The sequence below is a fragment of the Microtus oregoni genome, unplaced genomic scaffold, assembly GCF_018167655.1.
Source record: "Microtus oregoni isolate MIOR12 unplaced genomic scaffold, Mior012 000096F_ref0000112, whole genome shotgun sequence".
Lineage (NCBI taxonomy): Eukaryota > Metazoa > Chordata > Mammalia > Rodentia > Cricetidae > Microtus > Microtus oregoni.
The window spans coordinates 2,266,423-2,293,099 of record NW_024544709.1 but is presented as its reverse complement, the minus strand read 5'-3'; the positions used below and the strand labels follow the sequence as shown (position 1 = coordinate 2,293,099).

General features: G+C 38.1%; 1 protein-coding gene across 2 annotated transcripts in view; it reads left to right on the top strand.

Moving 5' to 3' along the window:
* The window catches only part of Tusc3 (tumor suppressor candidate 3), a 143,997-nt gene that overhangs the window by 35,038 nt on the left and 82,282 nt on the right, over nucleotides 1–26,677 (top strand). For both annotated transcript variants that reach the window (XM_041644489.1, XM_041644488.1), the window contains exon 2: nucleotides 17,373–17,542. In XM_041644489.1, the coding sequence (XP_041500423.1) occupies nucleotides 17,373–17,542 (170 nt within the window). The remainder of the gene's footprint in view (nucleotides 1–17,372; nucleotides 17,543–26,677) is intronic.

Here is a 26,677-nt window from a genome sequence, read left to right as displayed (position 1 = left end):
TGTGTTGGCTATGATGCACATTGAAACCCATGAAGGCATCTGTCAACATTAAGATTAAAAGAACTTGAGCTAACTCAGCTTCTGGGATTCAGTTGTTTTTCTTAATCGTTAACCTAACCCCAGTCTATATAGCTCCTTGAGAAACTAGCTGTATGACACTTACTTGTTCTTATTTTCTATCCTTTGCAGCCCATGTTTTATCAGGGCCTGGGGAAGGACAACATTTTCAACAGTACAGCTTAAGAGGAAATTCTTTATAACAATTCACAGGTAAAAATGCTCAGTAGGACAGGACATTTCCAAAAGATGATCACACCACATTAAAGGCAGTGGAGATCTCCCCACCCCCATTCACACCATGCCATCTACAAGAGGGAAAAAAAATGGCAGGGATAGATTAATGACTGGCACCCTAGGGACACAGCTTCACAGCAAATTCCCTGATCCTTTGGCTTTTAAGATCTTCCTAAGTCTCTAGCCTTAGTGTAGGAATGCTTTGTACTTGTATCCTTTTGGAACGGCCCCACAATTCTCCATTTTGGTTCATTGTGGTTTTCTATAGAGGTCTTTGTTGCAAAGAGAAGTTTTCTTGGTGGAGGGTGCGGACTACACCTATTTGTGGGGATAAGGAGAAGTATTTTGAGTGTACTTAGGGATTCTGCTGCTTTAGTTTAGCGGCAGGGAGAGGTAGGTCTCTGTGACCTTTCTCAATTCACCAGCAAAACCAGCTTTATTGGAGCTTGTTAGAATGAGAAGCTTTAGGTCCTACTGACCTGGTTTTGAAATGTCTATTTAAATAAAGAACAGCTTCTTGACAAATTCTGGTCCATGCTAAAGTTTGGGAAATGCTGGTTGGGGATTTATACTTTGAAAACTACTGCTCTTCATATGTTAATAGCCAATTCCCTTCACTTCCTTATGTGGGCCTATCTGGATGTCATTCATGATTTGTTCATGTTTTAGATGCTTTTGTAGATGTAATCTACAAAACGTTTTTAATTTGAGTATTTTGTAAAATCTTAAATAGTGTTGTGGAATATTGTCCTCTGGGTGTGACCTGATCTTTACTCCCTTGAGACATCAATTTCTGTGATTATCTGTAGGAGGTTCTGATAAGATTAGGGCTGTTAACATTTGTGCCTAGAGGAGGGGTTAGTGAGGATCATCAGATCCTTCACTATCTATCTGCCCAGCGTCATGTAATCCTGTCACAGCTGCATAGGGTTTGTGGAGGTGATAGTTTAGCATCTCCAATCCCAACACCTGAAATCCAATGTGCTCCAAATTCTAAAGTCGATTTGCTGACTGAGTTAGACTTGCATGAAAATGTTTCTTTGGGTTGTTAGTGTCCTGTCTGATGTGACTAGGAGTTTGTGTATGTTTCTCCAGGAAAAGTCACACACCATCTGTCACATGTAAATAATAATGGAGCTTTTCATCTGTGAGATCCTGTTGACATGCAAATGACTTTAGAATTTGGAGCACATTGGATTTCAGGTGTTGGGATTGGAGATGCTTAGCTTGTGACATAAGGTTTACTTTAGCCAGGCAGAACTGAGGCTGATGAAGCTGCTGTTTGTGCATCTGTCTGGATCTTCTGTCCTTTTGTTTTTGACCTTTATGCTTTAAAATATTTTTAGAGATACACTAACATTTCAGAAATGCATTGTGTCTATTTAATGTGTCATTACTACTTCCAGTTTTGTTAGTGTTTCTGTCTAGTAAATGTTAAGGAAAGTGACCCATATTCATTTCACACACTCCCCACACCAGTTTACTTACATTGTTTGGGAACAACCTTTCTTAGGGCATCCCTCATTTCCTTCTGGACCCTGTAAACATGCTGGAAGGAACTTTTCTATCTATGCTCTTAGAACTATCAGAGCTCAATGACAATGAAGTTCTGGGGACTGCTTTTCTCAGTCTTTCAAGAGAGATCTGACACTTAAATGTTTTCAACCTGAACTGCATTAGCAAACGTGGTGTAAGCTAATGATACTGTCGTATAATTACATACTAGTGCCTTTACATCATTATTCTAACATATTTGAATTCTTTAAATATTCAAATTTCTTTCAAATATATGACTTCTTGATTTCATTATTTTCAAACTAAAACTTCTTGTAATATATTACCTCAAGATCAACCCTTTTATTTCACAGGTAATTGTTGCTAGGTTGTTGGTGCTCATACTCTTTGTTCACTGTGGTTCATTGCTAGCATCCCCAGCTTCACAGAGGAGCTCAGGGCTGCAGTATTGCAGCTTGCCCTTCAGGGGCTTTGCTTCTGAGCCTGTACTTTATCAAGATACTGAGATATTCATGTGTACACTACAGCTTTCTCAGATGAAATAAGATTAGGATGCAGATTGATTTTTATAATTGACCAATTAGAAAACTAAACATGAAGTCTAAGAAGGAAATGTATAGTTCAAAGAAAGCTTTAATGTGAGATTAATAGTGGATAATGAAAAAAATTAAAACGAAAACTAATTAAATTTACCTTGAGATGGAAAATTAGCTTCTTCGCATTGATATTCACAACTAGCATGGCAGTTGTGTAAGCTAGTGGTTCTATAGTCTATACTAAATTCTTACTAAAGTTCTACATAGAATTCTGTGCTCTATAGCTATGGCCTTAGATTGAGGAGTTTGTGTAAACTTAAATTGAAAGTTTCAAAATTGAAGACAGAATTCAAAAGGAATAGTAATAGAATTTTAAAATAACATTTGTACCTTAAAATAAGAACAGTATTATTTCAATATTTTCTTGTTTTGGACTGCTTGGTAGACTATTTATCTTTATTATTATCCTAAAAATTAGTAAGCAGAGAATTTAATAGAGAAATCAGACTGAACAAGCTTTGAGCAAGCTAGTAAGTACCTCTTCATGGCCTCTGAATCAGTTTTTGCCCCCGGGATTCTGCCCTGCTAGAGTTTCTGCCCCGACGTCCTTTGTAGATGCATTGTGATGTGGATGTGTAAGTGAAATAACTCTTTCTTTCCCAAACTGTTTATGCTTGTGGTGTTTTAGCAGAGCAATAGAAACTCTAAAACAAATTTCTTACAAGCTTGTATGTTATAGTTACTTATAAGTGTAAGTATACACACACACGCACACACACACACACACACACACACACACACTTCTACCAGTTATATCTCGGTCTTAGATATTATGTCTGTGTCTCTAGAAGTTAGATTGACTATAACTATTATATTTTATGTCTGATGTCTTGAGCATGTAGAATGCAGTTCACTGTCATTCCCTGCTAATTTTGCCATCTGTGTTGTGGCTTTTATTGATTTCTTATGTTGAAATGTGTCCTGTTTTGCTTTGTGTTCAGAAGTGCTTGAATGGAAATCAGACTATGTAGGCTTTACTTGGACGATACAAGATGTTTGTCTTCTTGGAAGTATCACTAAGGTTTATTCTGGTTGCGATGCAAGTATTTTGATGCTTTTAAGGTTTTGCATAAGATTTATTAGGTAGGACCAGGACAGCATTTCATATGAGAGAGATTAATCTTTTCTACTGAGGCAAAGCTTTCTGAGTACTCACTAATGCATCTTAAATTAGGAGGTTTTTGTTTGTTTGCTAGTTTGTTTTTTTGTTTTTTTGTTTGTTTTCCATGTGGCTGCTGGGAACGGATGCTATTCTTGACTGTGAGTGTCTGGTAACTGCTCTTTTTAAACATATGTACTGTGCACTATTTACCCATTGTCTGAGTCTAGTGAGATGGAAAATACTCGTGTGGCAAGTTATATGAAGCAGGTTGTTACACGGAGCCAGGAAGGACAACAGACACCTAGTTTGTCCTTCACAGGGCTTAGGTAAGGTACCCATGTACATCAAGTCTGATTATTTGTTTCCTACTTGTACCGCCTAAGTGAACCCTAGGAAGCAGCCTGTCCTGGGCTCCTGGTAATATAGCACTCCTAGACAGACCTGCATTTCTAGGGAGAAATTAGCAATCATTGTAGTTTGAGTTAAATCTTTTCATGGCCTCGGTTACAACTTCATATTTAGGATATGATCAACAATTAGGTGAGTATTCAGGATATAGAGTTTTTCAGATTTCTGTATAACTCAATAGTTCTTTACCTTGATTCTAGTTTCTTTGGGTACCTGGCCTCTCTGTTGGTATGGCCTCCCATGCCTCAGCTTTGTATTCGTCCCTCTGAAGGAAGTAAAACTCACTATGTTTCCTCTCTCTTCAATATTAATGCTTTTTTATTTCCTAATGTGCACTGTTCTATAGTTTCATATGTTTTGTTGTGATTTTTGTTTGTTTTCTTCTATTGGGAAGTTAAATCTATATATTTTCTCTATGCTGGTGAGTGTTTTTTAAACTTATCACAAACTGTAGAGTCACCTGGGTAGACTGGATCCATTGAGGGGTGGTCTGTAGGCATTGCTATGGGGCAGTGTTTCCATTAATGATTGATGTGGGAGGGCTCAGAACACTGTGTGTAATGTCACCCTTGGACATATGATACCGGGTTGTATAGCAAAGCAAGCTGAGCATTCCTGCCTATCTCTGCTTCAGTATCTGCCTCTAGGTTCCTGCCTTGAGTTCCTGCTTTTTTTCCCTCATTGGGGGACTGTAACTTGCAAGAGGTAATGTAATAAGCACCTCCCTCCTAAGTTGTTTTCAGGCAGAGTTTTTCACAGCAACAGGGAACAGATAAACGAAAACTTGTATCAGGAATGTACGGTGTTCTGTAATGAACCTGGACATGTATCTTTTTTGGGAGGATTCTGGAAGGATTTTTGGAGCCTTAGCTAGAAAGTACTCTGAGCTTAATGAGCTGTTGTGGGGGCTTGGAAGATAGAATGTTGAGAGAGGTGCAGAGGATGAATGCCTGGCTTGTGAAGTTTCAGAGGGAAGCAAAGACTGTCACAGCTGTTCTTGATATATTTTGAATTAAGAACTGTGGCAGTATAGCCTTTGCTTTCCTGTGCCAGTAGATCCTGGTTACCAGGGGCTGAAGAGTTGGCTGTGATTAATGAGAGGCCAGCCTTATTGAGGTAAAATTTTGGGTGTCAGCATATAGAAGCTGTCATCCAAAGGAATCCAAGACTCTACATCACACTGACAGCAGACCTGGACAAATGATGTGTAGGACTCATGCATATGGTACTGGTTTGAAGGATTGGAAGGAGGGCTCATGGGAGAGTAGCTGAGGCTTGGTACTCGGTGGCAAGGTTAGCATCTCCCTGAAGAGGGAGTAGGACAGGCTGTTGATTAAGGTGCCGTCTCAGTTGTATGGGGGCTCCAGGATTAAAGAAGCTATGTAGAGAAGCAGTTAAGGTTTCCACCCTCATGCAGGGTCAGTCTAAAGAGAATTAGGAGAGGCACTTGACAAAGGCACAGCCTAAGTGGCAGTGGAGACCCAGCATATTAGAGATGACAGTCAAGGACAGTGTCATGGGTGGAGTGGAGCTGAGAACCTGTGAGACAAGCTGTGTGTGTTGAGGGTGGCACAGATACAAGAAGTGGAACTGTCCATGGCCTTTGGGTCCAGAAGATCAGAGCGAATCCTATTTGTCAGACACTCAATAGTTTATGCTCTTGGATTTTGCTTGACCTGATTGTAAAGGGGCTGTTTCTTTTCCCCTTGGAATAAGAAAGTATAACACATATTTTGAAAATTACAGGAGGTAACAGTAAAGAGACTTTTTTAATATTGTAAATTTAATTTTTTATCTGGATGAGTGTTTTGTCTGTCTGCTTGTATATGCACTATGTGCGTAGCTGGTGCTCACAAAGGCTGGAAGAGGATGCTGGATCTACTAGAGTTGGAGTTACAGATGCTTGTGAGCTGTCTTGTAGGTGATGGGAAGTGAACTCCAGTCCTCTGCAAGAGAGGCAAGTCCTATTTCCAGTTTAGCCATCATCAGCCTTAAGACTGCTGGTTTTGGAAGTATTGAAGCATTTAAAGTGTAAGAATTCTAAAATTTGTCCTGTGTTTTATATTGTTATATTAACATTAACTTGAAATAATTGGGACAAAGAAACGAAAGAGTACGGATTAGTGTGATGTGCTTCTTTCACATTGTCGTTGTCAACTTGGCACACCTGGGAAGACTGAAGCCCAGTTGAAGAATTGCCTTCATTAGATTGACCTGGGGGCATGTCTGTGGAATATCTTCTTGATTATGGTTGATGTGGGAGAAGCATTCCCTGTGTCCTGAGTTGTATGGGAAAGCAATCTGAGTAAGCCATGGAGAACAAGCCAGTAAGTAGTGTTTCTCCAGGTCTCTGCTTCAGCTGCTGCCTCCAGGTTCTTGCTTGAGCTCCTGTCCTTTAACTAGCTCTTATAGACCAGGATGGCCTTGAACTCATAGAGATCCACCTGCCTCTGCCTCCCAAGTGCTGGGATTAAAGGTGTGCATTTTATTTACTTTTTAGTGCTATCTTTATTTATTCCATCTTTGCCTTCGCCTTCGTTCAGTAAATTGAGGGGAGAAATTGTGTGCTTGTCTTCTTTCTAAAGAACATTCTGTAGATCTTGGAAGGCGGCTATGCTCACCACTGTACCACCAATGTAGTGTATGTTCTGTAGTATGTCTTGAAAGGAGGGTCTGCTGGTAACACATTTTCTCAATTTATATTTTTGGAGAAAGTATTTATTCACTTCAGTTTTGAAGGATATCTTTTCTTTGGGCTCAGAATTCTCAAATTTCCCCCCCGATAGTTGAAATATTTCAGACTAGTTCTTGAGATTCTGAGAAGTCAGATGTAAACCTTACCTTTAGTTTTCTTTAGATAATGTTTCAGTCCTCTCCCTATAGTGCCTTATCTTTGATTTTTCTTTTTCTTTTAAGTGTGTGTGTGTGTGTGTGTGTGTGTGTGAGAGAGAGAGAGAGAGAGAGAGAGAGAGAGATAGAGAGAGAGAGAGAGATAGTTTTTCTGAGCTCTTTGGATTTGTTGTTTTACTTCTGAGTTGATTTGGAGAAATTCTGGCTGTTATTGTTGCACGTTTCTCCTGTTTGCTTTATCTTCCTGTCCTATCCCACTATATTGATGTTAATGTTTCATACATAACTTCCAGTGCTTGGATATTGTGTGCCATGTTGTGTTCAGTCTTGCTTGCTCCTCAGAGTTTCAGGTTTCTGGTCATGTAGCCTCATGGTCAGAGACCTTCCTCAGTTACGTGCAGTCGACTAATAAGCTCGTGGGTAGCATATTCATATCCTGCCTCCTGTTGCCGCTTCTCCTAAATATCTAGTGATTATTGTCTTTAGTCTTTGCTTCTGGTCCTTTTTTAGGTTTCCCACCTCTGCCTCCCTCCCTGTTTGTCTTTTCTTGCATGCTCTTTACTTTCTTCACTTAACATATTGATCATAGTTGATATCAATTCTTTGTCTTAGTTCTTCCGGCTTCCATGTTGCTCTGGGTGGTTTTGTTATTTATACTTTATTTTGTTTTGTGCTTATTTTTTCTGACGGTCAGAAATGTATCAGGGTAAAGGAACTATTGGCTTGGTGTATAGGAAATACTGTTTAATTGGTTCCTTTTTCTTAATGGGTTGTCAGTTAAATGAATGGGATGTGATATGGGGAAGAGAGATAGACTTACACGGACATCAGAGGAAGGAACTCGGTGTAGTTCTGGCAATTGTGACATGAGATCTTTTGCTGTTCAAGAGTAGAATTAATTGAACTGTTCAAATCCTGTGATCTGAATTTCTTTGTATTTGTTTTGTTAGCACTGTTGCTCGTACTCAGTTTTGTTCCCAGTTGTTTGCTTAAAATGGACTACCAGTTTAGCATTGCTTAATAATAGAAACGACTAATTTGATTACTTAATGCTACTGATTATCTGAGCTAATGTGTACAGCTATATAATGGACTGTCATATGGTTAGTGGAGCTATAGTATAGGCACTAAACATGTTCACCAAAATCAAGACAAGCAATTCATAGTGCAAATCTATGACATTGTGGGCCTCAGTGTATGTGTTCCCTTTGTGAATGGTAGGTGTATGTGTCTCATGGGTAGCTAGACTGAGCTGGGCCTTTTATCCACTATTTTAAAAGGAAGTACTTGCATTCTTTTCTTAGTTTTGTGGATATCTTCTTTATATTTATATACTGTTTTGGCATTGTATAGTGTTTTCTTTCCTTTTCCCTGTAAATTTTATCCCAAACATTTTGTCATCATTGTGCTGTCTCCTAAAGAAGGGAAGGGCTGAAGTGTATAAAGATGTAAGGTTGATTGGGATTTATGGAGCCTTCCTAGACCACTGAACACCACCTTCATGGTGGCACTTCCACCTAGTGGCAGTCTGGCAGCTCACCATATCACAGCTAAACAGAGGCCCTGACTTGTTTTGCTTGCTTGTTTAAAAGCCAGGTGGATTTGGGAGGACTGGTAAGTGAGTGTGATAGGGTGCATGATGTGAAATTCCAAAATAACTAATAATGAATAAAATATTACATTAAGAAAGCTAAAATGTAAAAATTCATTGTTCACAGTTGATCAGGGTAGTAGTACATGGATTAATTTTATAACAATGGAGATTTAATTTGGATACTTTGATTTTTTATTATCATCTATAAAATCAGTGGTTCTGTAGCAGAGGGGGCAGCACTCCCATATTGGATGCAGGCTAAGCCTCAGATACCTCATAAGGGAGATAGAGTGTATCCTTTGGCATTTTGAAGACAGTGATGATAGTTTTAATATGGGAAATATTACTGATTAGTAAGAGACTGCTCAAGTGTCTAAATAGCATGGGCCTGAGATGCTTTTTTCTGGGTACTTAAGAGATTTTATGTTTCTGCTGATAATTTGTATAATGCTAGTTACTAGAGCAGTGGTTCTCAACCTGTGGGTTGTGACCCTTTTAAAAGGGGTTGCATGTCGGATATCATGCATGACAGATATTTACATTATGATTTATAACAGTAGAAAAATTACAGTTATGAAGTAGCAATGAAATAATTTTATGGTTGGGGTGACCACAATGTGAGGAACTGTGTTCCAGTGTGTCTGCATAGGACAGTTGAGAACCACTGCTCTAGAGTGAGTGTCCGTCAGAGTTAGTGTCTCTTCTTCAGCAGCAGCACGTGCTCAGTGAAGCCTTTGTTCCCCTACATGTGTGCGTAGGCTTGGCTTCCTCAGGGGATGCCTTGCTTATTGATTAAGCAATACTTTTTTCCTTTCTAAATAAACATATGCATCAAGAAAACTTGAGTTCTAGAAGTAAATACGTAGGACTTTACATCATTTACTGTATTTTAAGCTCCTTTTGTGTCAGCTTTTACAAATGATTCTTGGTCTACATAAACCATGAACGCATTATTCATATGTCTTCTGTGATTTTCTTTTTTAAATTGCAGTTTGCCTTTCTCAGATTTTAGAATTAACTGCAGCGTAGAGCCAGCATTTAATTTTGTTTTGATTTATATTATTTAGGACTTAACTTCCTATGAATTATTATGTTTTATTCCCTGCTGTTCACTGAGTGCTGTTTATATCTTATGGATTCTACTACAATATACTTTTCTGGATACAACCTACATTAAATGAGTTTTGCACATAGTGAAGAAGCTTCCTAGGTTTCTTTTTGTGTAACCCAATTGAGTTGTCTTTCACATCTTCCATTTTACATGTACTTGTGAACTATATTTTTGAGGTTATTTGGGGGAGGGTCTTCCCAGTGGCAGGAGGAAGTAAAGATGGAAGAGATTACAATGAATTCACATAATTGCTTAGTTTAGTTGTTCATGTTAAAATAAACCAGAAGATCCCAGGTCACTGAGGATAGTGAGCAGTAGTTACATTTTGTTGGGTAGATATACTTGGTTGGGCTTTTAATTTTTTATACTTTCTGAATTAAAACAGTTCACAAACCTTTAAAAAATAGTTATTATAATACAAAAGGATCATATTATAGTTAATATGTTTAACTTCTGTGTTGTGCTCTGTGTGTCTGTGCGCTTCTACTGGACTGACTGACATTCAGGACTGATGCTGACTACCTGCCTGGCTGTTGTGTACGGAAGGTAAAACCATCTTTGAGCAGGCTGTTATTTACGGAGGCAGAGTGCAACCACAAAGGCGCTTAGTACTCTGCAGTAACTTTGCCCTAAATTTGCCCATTTTAAGCATTTCTGTCATGTTACTTAGTAAGTCCAGAAAAGTGGTGGTGTTTGTTGTTCTTATTGGTTTCTTGTAGCTTCTTTCTATGGGTAACTGAATTGGATTTGCAATATCTGGGTTGCTTTCTTCAGTCTCTTAGCACAGACATACATGTAACTTAAGTTATTGAAGAACTTCTGGTGTGTTCTCTGAGTCATTTCTTACTGAAACGAACCACGGTGTTAGTCAACAAAGATAAACATAGTAGAAACTGTTGACATTCTAATATTATGAAACTTCTTGTTTTCTCAGACAACACCCCTTACCCTGAAGTAGGAATTTGATATGTCTGCATTGAGTGTAGTTTCCTAGAGTGGAGTCAGGTGGTGAAGGGTGAAAGAGCATGCGGCATGGTCTCGGGAGCTGAAACCTACACTTGCTTTGTTCTGTACTGGAGGGCAGAGTCTTGGCTTTCATCTAGTCTTTGTTAGATGTTTTTATCGTTCCCTTTTAATTGACACTTAACTGTTTTGCTTTCTGTGGTTTTTATTATTTTTTTTTCTCTTTGTGTATTATATACATGCTGGTGTGCATGTGTGTTTAGGGACCAGTAGAAGACGCTGGTGGTCCTTCTCAGTCACAACTCCACTTTGTTTTTGAGATAGGATCTCTTTCACTGACTAGCCCGTAGAAACTATAAGTAAGACCCCTACTAAATATTCTCTAAAAGTTGTCTTGGTCTTGGTCATGGTGTCTTTTCATAGCAGTAGAACAGACAGCCTCACCCTGCTCTCCATTTTGTTATTTGTAAAGCGAAAAACGTAGAAACTCCAACAATATTGCATTTATGAAGTAGAAACACACATGCACCTTCATGTCAGTGTGGTAAATACACTCAGAGTGAGCATAAGAAAGGACCATTTATTTTGGCCCATGTCTGGATGGGTATTGTTCAGGTCAAAAAGGCATCTGGTGACTTGCTCCATTCATAGTGAATGAAGTCTCCAAACATCTTGCTTACATGGTGTGAACCAGGAAGCACTATGTAGGGCTTCCTACTTGAAGCTTCTCAGTTACAGACTTCTCAATTCTTTCTTATGATATACACATGGTATCTGTGTTAGATAGAATTAATTTGGATGCAGAACAGTTGTTGCAAATTGAAAGTAGCCACTGTGAATTAGTAGTCACAGAAATAAAATTATTTTTACTATCTTTTTCTAGTTACTATCACACAGCCATTTTCTTATACGCTAAAGCCCCAACACCACATATCACTGCTAAAATGTATTTGCTATAATTATCTGTCTTACGTTCCTTAGGAAGTGATGGTAAAAACCATCAAACTGGTCATGCCATTTTCCAAACAAAACACAAATTATGAAGCAGTTTTTCATTTTGTGAATGTAACATAATGTTTTTCATGCAGTGTAAGTACTCAAAAAATTGTAAAAGTCTGAGATATAAAGTAATAACTAGGTTATCTTAACTACAGATAGTCTCTTATGTGCTTCCTATCAATGCTTTTGAAAGAGTTTTACCTGAAGAGATGGGAACAAAATTTGACTTTGTTGTCATTTGTGGTATAAATATTTCCCATGCTTTAATCTTGTCAACATCTTTATTAGATTTTGTTTGAATTTTATGCATGAAAAACGGTTGAGAGAAACAATTTGGATACATTGCCATACATATAAATTCAGTCATATTTTGAACATCAAATACTTTGTTCATTTTTAAAATTAAAATGTGCATTCTTTTCAAGATATAATTATTTTATGTGTATGATTGCCTGAATCTATATATGTGTACCAGGTCTAAGTCTGGTGCCCAGAGGTTAGAGAACACTTTGGGTCACCTGGAACTGAGTTAAGGGTGATTATGTGCCACCATGTGAGTCCCTCGGGATTCAAACCTGGATTCCCTTTAAGAGCAACGAGTGCTTCTAATCTCCTAGTTTCTCCCTAGCTCCTTGACTCCATTTGTTACAGGTTGCATTGTTTCATTTCACAGCTGTCTGTTTATTGCAGCAAGTTTCGTGACATAAAGTGTCTCTACCTCTTTGATTCCTCGGTTGAAAGTAGGGTGGCGTTCATGGTCATCATTCTCTCCAAAGACCATGAGGGACTCAGGAGAACGTCAAGATTTTGAAATATACTTTAGAGATTGACTGTTCCATTATGTTGTCTCATATGTGCCTACCATGTATGTGTGCTACTAAACTTTGTTGTTTTTTTTTCCTGTTATTTGTCTAGCTATATTTTACAGATAGGCCCAAGGAAATCCACTATGGATTTGTGCAGAAAATTATGTTCTCTCCTCTGCAAGACTGAGATCCTCAGATTGCATAACATCAGAATAACTGTTCTTCTGGGAGCTAGCATTTTCTGTGCACTACCCGCTAACACATTTCATTACATTTTTATCACCTCCCGGAAGCACCATGCAAGGGCGAGTACAGAACAGTAGTCTAGACTTTGATCTGTGCGTTCAGTGCTGCACCCTGTTCTCATCCTTGCTAGCCTTCCTGCTTCATGACAGGGAGCTTTCTTATCTTTTAGATGTGTTTTACGTTCCATAAACTTACTCATTCAAGGGTGTAATTCAGTGATTTAGTAACTTTCAGGGATGGTATAATTATCCCAGAAATAAGTTTTATAGCATTTATATGTTTCCAGTAAGAGACTCGTAGACATTTACCATTTAAAGTATTTGATTCCTCTCCCCAGCCCCAGCCCATGGGTTTTGGTGTTGTATCTAGAGAGTTTCCTGGACCCATGTCCTGGAATCACGGCACTTTGTGTTCTCTGGTGTCTGCGTTCAGCGAGTAGTTTTGAGGATTCTCCGTATTAAACATTGATGTGACATTTGCCTGTTTCCTCCTCAGCAGCATTCCATCATGTGGATATGCCACATTTCGTTTATTCAGTAAGCAGTTAGTAGGTATTTAGGGTTTTGTGATAAATAAGTACAAAAATCATGGTTTTAAAATGTGTAACTTCCTTTGGGTGTCATTATAATTTAAATTAACATTCTCCTCTACTGACAGTCTGTGATACCTGACAGTTGATACATGAAGCCAGGTCCCTTGTATTAGACCTAGTATTGAGTTTACTTTCCATTATGTTTGAATGACGTTTAAATGAAATTTCCTTTTAAGCATCTCCATCTCTACAGCTGTTCTCTCTTGAAAGTTAATATTTCTGTAATACACAAACACACACACATACACAAATACACACTCATATACTCTAGGGTTTTCTTCAGCTGGCAAGAACAAAATTACATCATCTGTGGGAGAATGTGTTTGCTGAGCCATCTCCCAGACCTTCCTTAAATTTCTTTTTCTCCATATTTACCGCAGCCCTGCAAGTTATAGATTCATCCCAGGTTTCCATCAGCAAATGAATGAATGGTTAATACACAAACACACACACATACACAAATACACACTCATATACTATAGGGTTTTCTTCAGCTGGTAAGAACAAATTTATATCATCTGTGGGAGAATGGAACTAGAAATTAGTATATTAGTAAATAGTAATTAGTAAATTAGTATATTAGTCAAAATAATCCAGACTGACCAAGATAAATTCTTTTCTGTGCTGAGACTTTTCATTGGTGATGGCGTCAGGTTCTGAGGGTGCTGGTCCGTAAGGTGGATAGCACTGGGGAAGCCCAGATTCCATCCTTGTTTCCTGCAGCACAGGTCTCAGTGGAATACTTGTTAAGATAGGTGAATATTTTTATGTGAGTAGTTGATGGCTCTTACCTTTGAAATCTTAAAACCTTAAAATAACTAAAAACTAGTCAGCGATGCCAAGTATATTTTAGGATATGTAATATGAGAAGCCAAATACAGAACTGTCTTGGAACCCAGTCTGGGGAGGTGGAGGTCAGATGCCCCTTTCCATTCAGAAGTACTGATCTTTCCATACCCATTTTAAACATGCACACCAGAACTGGAACTTTAATTTCTAAATGGACGTAAACGCCCTGCCTGCCTGTCACATTTGAGGCTTTAAAATTTAGGTTATGTCTGTAAATTGACTGTTTTAAAGAGTAAACTTCTCGGTATGACTGGGAAGCACTTCTCCATGGACCACTTGTGTTTCATGGTCACGCATGTCTGAGCAGAGTTTTTGTGCACAGGTCTGGTGGTTGCGCTGTCTTTTCAAGGACATCATTATATAAAATGCTGCGAAGATTGGGATAGCAGCTCCCTCTTGGCCAGAGGGTAGATTTACTTCTCCATAAAAACAGAAACTTTTTTTTTTTTCTCTTCACGGTAAAGGTTGGGCAGATTTGCTAACAGTTCTTTTAAGAGCTTGGTCTTTTCACAGCAGGGAAGCTGCTTCATTCAGTAAAGTAGCTGTTGTCCAAGCACAAGGATTTGAGTACCGTTCTCCAGCACCTAGTAAAGACTGAGAGTGGCCCAGCACACCTATATCTCAAGAATTGGAGACTGTGAAATGGGACAGTCTATGAAGCTCCAGCCAGCCTAGCTGAATTATGAGCTTCAGATTCAGTGAGAGACCCTGTCCAAAAAAAAAAAAAAAAAAAAATAGCGTACTACATCCATTCTCGTCTCCACATACACAAGCACACCCACCCACACACACCCTGCACATATTGACATGAACATGTCTGTGTGCCACAAACACAGAACAAAAGACTGCGGGTTTCTAAGCTCTGGATTCTTGAGCTGTCAGATAAACCCCCTGATTGTCCATCATACACTTAGGTCACTTGGTTCCTGTTGGGATACAGATGGCATCGTTACGTTCTCACCGTGAGAAATACCTCTGGGAGTTTCTTCTAGTCTCTGAAGTTATGGTATGTTTTAAGTAGACTGAAACAGTTTGATTTAAGCAGTTGTTTTAACTGATAGATATTGGTTTAATTATGTGACTCAACTGCTCCAGCAGCTATCATTTGAAGAAATTCAAAGTGTGCTGTGAATATTTGTGTTTAATGAGAAAAGTATGTCTCATTAGGATCTCCCCTAGGAATCAGAGAGGTAGCAGTTTCTAAAACTAGTTTCCTAGGCTTCCTCAGGGATTTGACTTGACTCGGCTTAGTTTCTGCTTTGAAGACTGTTTTTGCTTTAAAATGACAATTCTCAAATATTTAAGACACACTTTACGTTTATATTGTACCTGTTAGTTAAATTGTAAAAGCTTAAAGGAACTTTGGGCAACCTTGATTCATTGAGCTTTAGCGTGAAGAGTTGAAGGCTTAAATCCTATAAATATCCAGTAGTTTTCTGTACCTTGAGAATGTGTGTCTTCTCAGAATGAAGACTTAAGAGCTAACCCTGCCTGTAGAGTTCTTAAAACTCTTTGGGGCTGTTGACGGGGCTGAAAAGTTTCTTCCCAATTAGTTTTTATTAGTTATTTTAATATGATTATTAGTCTTATAAAAATGTACTCAGACTTTCAGGAGGAATTAATGGTTACATTCATCTGCATCTAAATGGGTTGTTTTCAAGTTAGAGTTAATTTCAGTTCTTGCCTTTTGGTTAGAGCCAGATTATGTCATTTAAAAACAAACACAATTAACCCAGTAATTAGCTATAATTCTTTATCATACATTTGTCCTTATATGCCAACTTTAATACTTTCTGCCCACTCTTCAGCCAGGCTGCACCCTCTTCTTCCATTTCTTTTGATTTAATTTTTCCCTTTGCCTTGGTAGGACCAGCATACACTAATGTTTTTTTTTTTTTTTGCTTTTTTTTCCCCATAAAAGGCAGGTGATACATCTGCCTTTCTCTTTTTGTGTATGTCCACCTCTGCAGAGTTCATAGGGAACCATTGTGAGCGTTCTTTTTGCGAAGGAAGGGGCGAGATTGCCTCTCCCCCTAAACTGTATATGGAACTGGCTTAGATGAAACACTTCCAGCCTGTTCTGACCTGACACCTGTGTGGTCTGCAAGGACAAGGGCCGTCTTGCTTCCAGATGCACATCCATTTGTAGGGTTTCTTTTCAGGCTTTTACAGGGACAGTCAGTGGTCTGAGGACGAGCCTTCTGCTTAGAAGCTTGGGTATCCACTCTGGAATGGCAGAAGAACTCTAGCCTCTTCTGTGATCTTTCAATCTCTGCCTTTCTCATTGTTCCCCTGCCTGCCCCATGTCCATCACCTTCCTTCCATCACTGCAATTGAATTTCTCCTGCTTGTGACCTTTATAAATAAAATTACACAGTGGTCTTTTATGGATTTTTATACTTAGAAGATTTCTCTGCTATTGCATGTATAAAAGTAAAGGAAGTTTAGTCAAGGAGATGCTCCCACTCCACAGTTTGCTAGAGAGCATGATAAGGAAGGGAGGGAGAGAGGGAGAAAGAGAGACAGGGAGGGAGAGGCAGAGGGAGGGAGGGAGGGAGGGAGGGAGGGAGGGAGGGAGAGAGGGAGAGAGGGAGAGAATGTGTATACACCTATCTGTGTCTCTGTGTGTGTGTCCATGGTGGTCAGCTTGGGTAGAGCTGCTGATTTGATCCTACCTAGATGTCCTTTCCCTGCCCTTTGAGAAGCAGAGCAAGTTTCCTTAAGTCTCTTTTGTCTGCACCATTCACGTGCTTATGTTGCTGGCTTCTTCAGCATCCATCCTAGGGGTAGCAGATCAGACCTGCAGGAAACTTGTTGCTTTGTCGTTCTTCAGATCTTCAAGTCTCCTGCCTGTCTGTGTGTCTTCCGCTTGGTACAGACTTCTTTGCTGGCTGGCTTTTTTTTTTTTTAAAAAAATAGAATAAAGACAATTTTTAGCTGTATTTTTTTTTCTGAGAGCAGAAATTTGATTTTCTTTAATAACTTTTTAATAAGCTTTCTATTTTTTTCTCTTTCTTTTTTTCTGACACAAGGTTTCTCTGTAGCTTTTGACTGGACCTCTCTCTGTAGACCCAGCTGGCCTCAAACTCACAGATCCTCCTGCCTCTGCCTCTCTAGTGCTGGGATTAAAGGCGTGCAACACCACTGCCTGGCTCCTTTTTATAAACTTTAACTTCATTTGCAAAAAATGAAATATTTGTGCAAGTCAGATCAATAAGGGGCTAATATATTTGCCCAAATAAAGGCTATTAACAAACATTAAATTAAGAATATAGCCTTGATATAATTCTATCTATATAAAATGTAATTGAAACCTATTAGCGTCTCACGAATCATTTAGACAGCACAGCACATGCAGACTTACTAAGGGAAAGTGAGAACACCCCAGAGTGGGAGTGACTCCAGGGAACGAATGCCCTTGTAATGTTTCTTTCTATTTAATTTCAGAACCTTTTGGCTGAAAAAGTAGAACAGCTGATGGAATGGAGTTCCAGGCGCTCGATCTTCCGAATGAATGGCGACAAGTTCCGGAAGTTCGTAAAGGCCCCACCTCGAAACTACTCTATGATTGTTATGTTCACTGCTCTCCAGCCTCAGCGGCAATGTTCTGTCTGCAGGTAATTTATGGATTTAAACTCCTGGAAAGAGCAATAGCCCCAGCTTATATGCTTGTATTACGATATACATGTATAAGAAAATCCAGTACATTTTTAGTGTGAAATATTACTGAATTGTAAAAGTAAGCTGTGAATCAGGACAATGTCCAATGTCAGAAGTATCTGTTAAAACTGACTTCTCATTGTTAAGTCTTTTTGTTTATAGATCCGTAGGTAATATCTGTGGTCTATGAAGTAGTTCCCTGGTATACTTCCATGTAAAGGAACTTTTTTTTTTTCAGGGACATTCATTTACTTTTGGTCCTAATGATTAGAAACTTCTGAGTAGATGAGAGAGATAAAGAATTTGAAAGGAATGACGTGTTTATCAGAAAGGAATTTTGGAAAGAACAGATCTAATGCATGTAAATTCAGAGATAATGGTAGAATTGTTAGAAGTGATGCAGAGACTCTGTGCTGCTTTACATCTCTGTGGAAGAGTAGCCGAGAAAAGTCGATGTGACGCAGGGAAAGATGCTTCATTCATTTTGGGTATTTCATTTTATTTTCACTTGGATTTGTGTTTTGGGGCTTGCACTCAATGAAGGCAGCCCAAAAGTAGTTCAAGGATCCAGGGCTGAGACAAAGCTCTCAGAGGCATAGCCCAGCAACCTTTTATTTTTCCCCACCTCTTAACAGCCCATTCAGCTCTGGATTTTTCAGTGGATCAAACCACTAATATGTATAATGTTCACTATGTATATGTACACACATGTGGAGTTACGAGCTTTCATGACCAAGTAACTCAACAGTGCCAGCAGCTGCTTACCGTGTCTTCACCACACAAGTGGATGACAGCTTTATTCAAAACAGTTTCCTGTGGATGGTTTCTCCAGTACCTTCTAGTAGTTATATCTTGCAAAGCCACAATGCCACATTGTAAGTAAATAATTAGCATTGGTCTGCCACAATATAGAGGGATTAGATAGCCATTTCTTTGCAGCCATATTGCACTCTGTGCATTGAATTTGGCAGGTAGCCAATTGATTTCCCATTCGTATAATTTTGTTATTTCAAGATTGTTATGAATATTTAATCATTGTAGAATCTTTTGTACCCCTTCTTTTTGAGTTAGCATAATTCCTTCAAATACCACCCAAGATGTTGCATTTATCAACAGCATGCTCTTTTTAATACCAAGTAATAATTTCATAGTGCAGGTGTTTTGCAGTTTGTTTATTAGTGTGTCTGTGATAGGCCATAGTCAAATGTTTATTAGTGTGTCTGTGATAGGCCATAGTCAAAGGGTAGGCAGACTATTTTGCAAAATTACCTGTAGGTTATGTGTATCAGGTGTTATGAAACAAATGAATCTTATATGTAGATTTGATCCCCCTTTCCAAGTTTTTACATTATATGTACATATTTTAAAAATCTAAAATAATTCTAAACTTAAAACATTATAACAAGCATTGCGAATAAAGCATATTCAGCTTGTTCAAATAAAACAACTGAATATTTCATAATGGCTGGTGAAGATTAATGCCTTTTTATATGCATATTAATTTTGAATATCTTTTTTGTGTGTTATCTAGATAGTTTTGATGAAGTACCATTTCATGTCTTTTGTCTATTGCTAACTGATTGTTCCTACTGAGTTATGTGCCATCATTTATATGTGTGTGTGTTGTGGGTGTATGTTGCTCACTCTGTATGTAGATGAGGCTAACCTGAAACTAGCTCTGGGCCTTGACTGGCCTTCATTTTGCAGTCTCTAGTGTTAGTTAGGTATATGTCTTCATGCCTGATTGTATATACCTGCATTACAAACAGCCTCAAGGGGAGTTGGAGACACTTGAGAAAATCATTCTTTCTGCAGTGATTGCTCCCTCCCCAACCCCACACAGGAATGAGTTTTTCTGGTTCTTTCTATGTCAGTGTAAGTTTGGATGGTTTCTGCACTGACGTTGTAATATTTTACAATTCTGTATAGTTTTGAAAGGTTCCTAGTTAGTTTTCAAAAATATATGCTTTCCAATTTTAGCCTTTGCTGCCTTTTCCTTCTCTTTTAAGGCACAGGAAGTTTCTCGTAGCATCAAGTTCTGTTTAGATGTATGGTTGCTTGCAGAGAGGCTGGTGACTGAGCTTCTGGCTTCCTTTAAGTCCTTCACCAGTCTTCCTGCTCTTCCCTCACAGTCACTTTATTCTCAAACTTCAGAATTCAATTCTCACCTCTCTCCCCGTTAACGTCAAAGACCTTAGCCAAATAAAATTGTTAATTATGACTATTCAATACAATTCTCACCTCCTCTAAGTGTTAACTCCAAACTTCCGTTGCTAAATTATACTGTAGAGAATATTTCTGTAATTGCTTAGCTGTGTTCTTGCACAAATTTACTCATCTCTAGAACTGACTCTCTTCTAGGAACAAAGCAGCCTCTTTCAAGGTTGTTAATATGGATCAGTAGATTTTTTAAAAAAATCAAATAGAAGGAAAATAAAATCTTTCATTTTAGAATTAGACAAAGTTTATAAACAAATATGATGATGTGTTACAGATTAATGTAGTATTGTACTTCATTTGAAACATAGTAAATTACAGATATGTTTTGATTAGATGTTAAGTGACTATATGTGCATATTCACATATGAACATAGAAATGTGTGCTTATGTGTGTATATAAAACACATATACATACATACACAAACTTGTGATTCTCTTACTGAAAGGTATATCTGATAAAATCCATTTTAGCATTGACATTAAAGCTGAGAGGTTGTCTAATTTTCCTGAAATCATAATGCTAAATGCCCTCCATGGCGAGATTTTGTGACTGGAGAACTCTTAGAGTGTGATGCCTCCCAAGAGCATGGATTCATCATAGCCCTTGCCCTAGGGGTGGAACTTGTGTCTTGCCCTGGCATATTTAACTGAAATATTGGTGTTTTTGGGTGTAGATGCATCAACCAGCAATTCCTAAACAAATGGTTGTGGAAACTTTGTTTTAAGGCAGCAGGTGCAGTATTTAGTGTACTGAGCCGAAGCCATGCAGGGCAGAACTCGTCGGACTTCTGTTGACTCCAGTGAAGTCACTTGTAAGATTAGGTTCTCAAGTTAGCAGATGAAAACCATGTGTAAATTACATTGTGTTGGCATGTTATCCAAAGGCCATTTTAAGTACATTACTTTATAAATGGAGACTTGAACCCTTACTTGTTTTTTACTCCTTAAATAATGTGTCTTTGAGAGCTTTTGTTTTAAATTCACTCTTTTGTTCACTTCCTTAAACAAGATTTGCCAAAGACTAGAAACTCCACTGCCATTCACTTATTTTCTGCCTCATGGCTTGGTTGATACTCGGGAGAAAATGTTCACTAATTTAACAGTAGAAATGATTCTGGAGTTATTGCTTAGCTCAGTGATTTAATTTATGTTTCAACATGTTATAATTTCAGTCTATTGGTATTCTCGGAGTTTCTTTGTCAGGTTGTATAATCCCAGCTTCTTTACTTTTTGCCATATCTTTTGCTGATGAAGGAAATACTGTAACATTTGTCTGAGCTCTTTTCTGTTTTCTGTATTCTGCATTTAAGTTCTTGCTTTAATCATTGATCCTTATCTCTATTGTAATTTCAAACGTACAAGAAATTGGGACAGTAGAATATTTGGCACCAGTGTTACTCTTTACAAAGATTTTACAAATGGGTAACATTTACTGCCTTTAATTTTTTTTCTCTTTCAAGTAAAAGTCAAATAACCTTTGTCAGCCATCAGCAGAGGTGTCTGAACTGGAGCAGTCAGTCAGTACATTCCTAAATTCGGTAGAAAGTTTGAAAGCATGAAGCCATTCCGACATAGTCTCTCCTTTTGTTTGTTTTGAGGTAATCAGTGTTGATCTGTTATATGTGATTGCCATACCTTAGTTTCTTTTGTTTTATATTACTCTCACATGATACATGGTTTTTGTGGTGTTTTGTTCTAAAGACATTGACACTTTGATTTTTTCACTTTACTTACAACTAGATTTGTGTAATTGAGTGTATGAGTGACATAAAGGTCATTCATACATTCTCATCAAGAGGCATGTAGTAGTAGAGTGTTGAGACTGAATGCAGGTGATTCTCTTCTGATCTGTGTGTTGTCCAGTAGACTTTCTTTCCTCTGTTGTAGTATATATCTGAGAGCTGTAAGTAGGTTTGGAGGGAAGATACTTTGTTGTCTTATTACTTCTCTGATACTCAGATAAAACACCATGACTAAGGCAACCTGAAGATGCATTTATTCAGGTCCATGGTACCAGAGAGCTAGAGAGGAGTAAAAATAAGGACATTGTTGGATCATGAGGAAAATTAGAAGTCATCATGTTAGATAAATTACACCAGGCTCACAAGGAGCCATATTGCATGTGTTAGTCATGTGTGGATGACTTTAAGGAAATAAATAGCAATCCAAATGAATTGGGTATGATAGGGATGTGGGAGGTAAATGGTTTGGTGATGGGAGATGGATAAGAAGATCAAGGGTAAGTGAATTTAATTGGAGTAAAATAGTAACACATGAACACTATCTTAGTGTGGAATGCTACTCTGCACAATTCATACTTATTGAAGTTCAACAATACTATGATAAATATATATGTATTTTTAATTACTGATTTTGCTTGTATCATGTCTAATTTTCTTATCAAGTGCACTGTCCCCAGACTATTAGTTTTTTCTTTGTTTTGCTGTATTTGTTCAAGAATCAAGAGTGGGTTTTCAAAACTGTCTAGTCAGGCTTACTTAGATCATAGTATTGGCTATTCATTTGTAGTTTTACTTTTACTAATAGCAAAATGTCATTTAATCTTTGAATTAAACTTTTTGACGAAGATGTGAGCTGTGGGCAGAGCAAAGAGTTGTGGCTCTTAGGTCTGTTAGGAGTGTCATCAATAGAGTACATGCACCGTGCACAGTGTATTCTCAGGTGTTCCAGCCTTGGGGGTTGGGAGAGAGGGGGGCAGTATAGTCATGGCAACAAATTGAAATGAACCAGAAATAGAGAAAAACTAATTCCACCTCTCTCCATAGCTTTGAAAATAATCAATACAATACAGTAAGCACAAACGTGTGGTGTGTGTGTGTGTGTGTGTGTGTGTGTGTGTGTGTATGCATACACAGCACAAGTAGAAGTCATAGAACAACTTACAGGAATTGCTTCTCTGATTCCACTGTGGGTCTAGGAACTGAATTCAGGTTCTTAGTATTGGTGGCAAACACCTCATTGGCTTTACCTTCTGCATAACTCCAAACTGAAAAGTTATAAAGTGGATTTAAAAAATGGATTGAATTAAAGGAAGAAATGAAATAAGTAACATTAAAAAAGTATAGATAGAGAACAAGAGAAAGGTGAAAAGAGAAAGAGAAGACTGGAAGAAGGTAAGGCAGATGGAGAAGGGAAAGAGTTTGAAGCATAAGGAGGAGCCCACATGATGGATGGGCCAACACACTGCCCAGTGCGGGGTGTGCAACAGGACCAGAGCTTGAGTTTTCAGCACCTAAACTTCTTGCTTCTGATGCTCGTTCCCTGATACAGGCTGAGACTCTGGGTTTTCTAAAGCTGGCCATCTTCATCTGTGCCATGGATCTTAGGAGGAAAACAAGCTAAACTGTGACTTGTGTCCCTGAATCAGGTTCCATTATCACATCAGTGCCACATGTGATCACATGACAGATGGTTTCCAGGACAGCATGGCAATTCTTGGTGTGACAAACAAAATGTATGATCAGGCTGTCCTGGAACTCACTTTGTAGACCTGGCTGGCCTCAAACTCACAGAGATCCTCCTGACTCTGCCTCCCTAGTGTTGGGATTAAAGCTGTTTGCCACCACACCAAGTTTGAAATGTAAATGATTTTTTTTATTTTCCAAAGCAACAATTTTCTCAACGTTACAGTACTTAATATTGGGAAATGCAGAATATATCTCAAATTCTGGCTAAACTATAGCTTCTAGATCAGTTGCTTTCAGACCACCTTTCTATCTATTTCCCAGTTTGACCTCTTGTTAAGTGCCTGTTGCCACCCTTCACCCCCACCCCCACTGATGGGTTGTGACTGCAGTGGTGATGTTGCTCTTTCATTGTGTCCCCAATACTAGAGTCTCTTGGGTCAAACTTCACTTCATTTCATGTAGTCAGCCACCCACATAACCAAGAAGTTTTTTCGGTTTTGAACTGAAAAATGCTGCTTACTTTTAATTCTCTGCCTTTATCCCCTTTTACCTTTGAGAGTGGTCATATACAGTCTCTGTGTATAGCATTTTATTTATCACTGTAAATCATTTTATTTGTTGTTTTTGTAAAATAAAATCATTATTAAGGAATTATTTGTTGACTATCATGACTTTACAGTGATATGTAATTTTCTACTTATAACTTTATTCTTTGGAGATAACTTGAAATATGAACAGAAGTATGAAAGCCCTTTGTATAAAGAATTTTGGAAAGGTGACTGTGGTGATGATGATGAGGATGGGAAATATGGGCTTAAGTTATGTGTGTATTTATGTGCTTAGTAGAATTTTATTAAATGGGAGACTATATTGTTAAGAAACATTCATAAACTTAGTAGTAACCACCCTAGAGTTTGGTATTACTACCAGATTCCTCTGCTGAGATTATAATTTGTCTTTTACAGTTACTGACAGTGGTTATATAAGGTATTTAGCTGGATACTGGGAAGATAAACATGAACAGACTCACCCACTAGAGCTCTCCATCTCAGAACAGACTTGGAATTCTGGACCTTGACAAGTACTTATGCCTTAAATTGGTACTTTCCTAAACTCATAAATATCAGGAAAGAAAAGTAGAGATCAATGACAATACCTTTCTATTATTAATTTGAATATTCATAAACCATATTTGGATGTAGAGAATGTCTGGAAATTAATACGTCATGCATATTCTTTTGTCTGTTGCTGTGGTTATTTGGTATGTTTCTAGTGTATGTGTTGTGTCATGTGTGCACTCTAGGTATAGGAAGTTTAGAAGAATCACAGAAGAACATGTGGAAACACTTGTCAATAGTAAGGCGACTTTATGGAGAGAAATTAAAGAAGACTTTGGGACTTGGTGCAGAGAGAGAGAAGTACCTGTTGAAGAAACATGAAACTGCGTGTGAATAATCCACTTTTCTGGCAGTTGTCGGACACATGGAGTTTTATATAACCCTTTGTCACTTAGCTAGGAGTTTGACATGCCTCATGCTTTCACCTTTTAACAACCCTCGAGGGAGGAATTACTCATATTTTCATGCTAAAAGAGGGGAGGGATAAAATGACTATGACATTTCTAGATTTGTACATCATGAATTGTAAAGTTATTCTCAAGTTCAGATCTTGAGAGTTCAAATTCTGCCTACAGTGTGTGACTATTCTCACTACACTTGGTAGGTGTTAGTATCATAGTTTTGTATTTATTTATAGTAACTTATACTTCTGTACATTGATTTTATTTTGAACACACATCAAATTGTTTGACCTCTGAGGCTACAATCCACACTGTATCATGTAAAAAGCATCCTTCTCTCAAAGTGTTCTTTTATGCTCTCTATTAAGAACTCTTTTGTGTGTATAAATAATACATTTAGAAAATTGGTATAAAAATTAATATATACACATGTATTACAAAACACATTATTAGAAGGTTTAGCCAACTTAATGTGACACAGGTTTAATGGATTGCATTAAAAAGTTCTGATTTCTGATGAGGGCTGAGAGTGGTTCTGAGAATTGAGAACATATTTATATTCTTATAGCCAAATGTAATTGTGAAAAGCTAGCCATATGGGCAAAGAAACTGCCTTTGCCTCAGTTACTGACAATATGCTGTCCAATCCAAGCTGTACCAGCAGGAGACAAGACAGGTGACTAGAAGTTTGCCAAGACAAGGTAGTATAGTCCTTCAAAATTCCCTGCTTCACAGGAATTCTGTCAAATATGCTAGGTCTGTAAACCAGGGTTGGATGCCCCAGCATTGCAGATTAACTTTGGGGGACTATCCAGGCAACAAAATGTCCTTGTCCTTAAATAACATTTCACCATTCTGAGGTCTTTGATGGATTTGAATACTAGATAGTTATACTTCTAATTTTCCTTAGTTATGATAAAAGATAAATTAGATACAAAACTTTGGGCTTATAAGATAGATGATAAAATGTTTTCTTGAATTTTTGCCAAATATAAATGAATTGGATATTGTTACTGTAATTCTTACTTAATAACTGTTTTGTTATATATAATTAAACTATGTTAAAGTTGAAACCTTCCTTTTTAATTAGGCAAAAAGAGTGAAATGCTGTGGATCATGCTCGTTGTTAATAAAAAATTGATTGGTCGATAGCAGGACAAAAAGAGATGGCACAGGGAGAATGGTGGGAGGATGAAGGACAGACTCAGGGGATTTAGAGGAGATGCCAGGAAATGGAGAGGAAGCAGGACATGCTGAAGCACAGGTAAAACCACCAGCCACGTGGCAAAATGTACTTTGATAGAAATGGGTTAATTTAAATTATAGGAGCTAGTTCACAATAAGCCTGAGCTATTGACCAAGCATTTCTAATTCATATTCAGCCTCTGAGTTGATTATTGGGGACCAGGCGGTTGGAACAGGAGACTCCACCTACAATAAAGCTTTCTCCAATTGAGACTGAGTTCTTGCTTGCTCCATTTATTCCTTACTGTGAGACACAGATAAGTTGTTTAGTTTCTATGTTGAAATTTCTCTAGTGAACAGGAATAAAATTAATGTGTTATCAGCGCCTGCTCCAAAGCAAAACCAGACAGATACATATCAATAATCAGATACAAGAAATCTTTTGAAGGTGTTTTTGACAATTCTCACTGTAAACTTGACTAAATGTACTCAGCAATTACCATGTCATAGTTGAGTTTACTCCCCTAGTGCTAATTCCCTGTGCTAGCTAACCTGTTTGTCTAAGTGACAAATATCTGAGAACAGTAACTTAAGTGAGAGAATCTACATTTTGGCCCATGGCAGAAAGAGTATGGCAAAGCAGATCAGCTCATGTCATGGTGTCAGGAAATGCAATGGGCAGGGATAATTTTGCTAGTGTTTTTGTGCTTTCCCGCTTTACTCTGCTCTGGTCCCCCTTC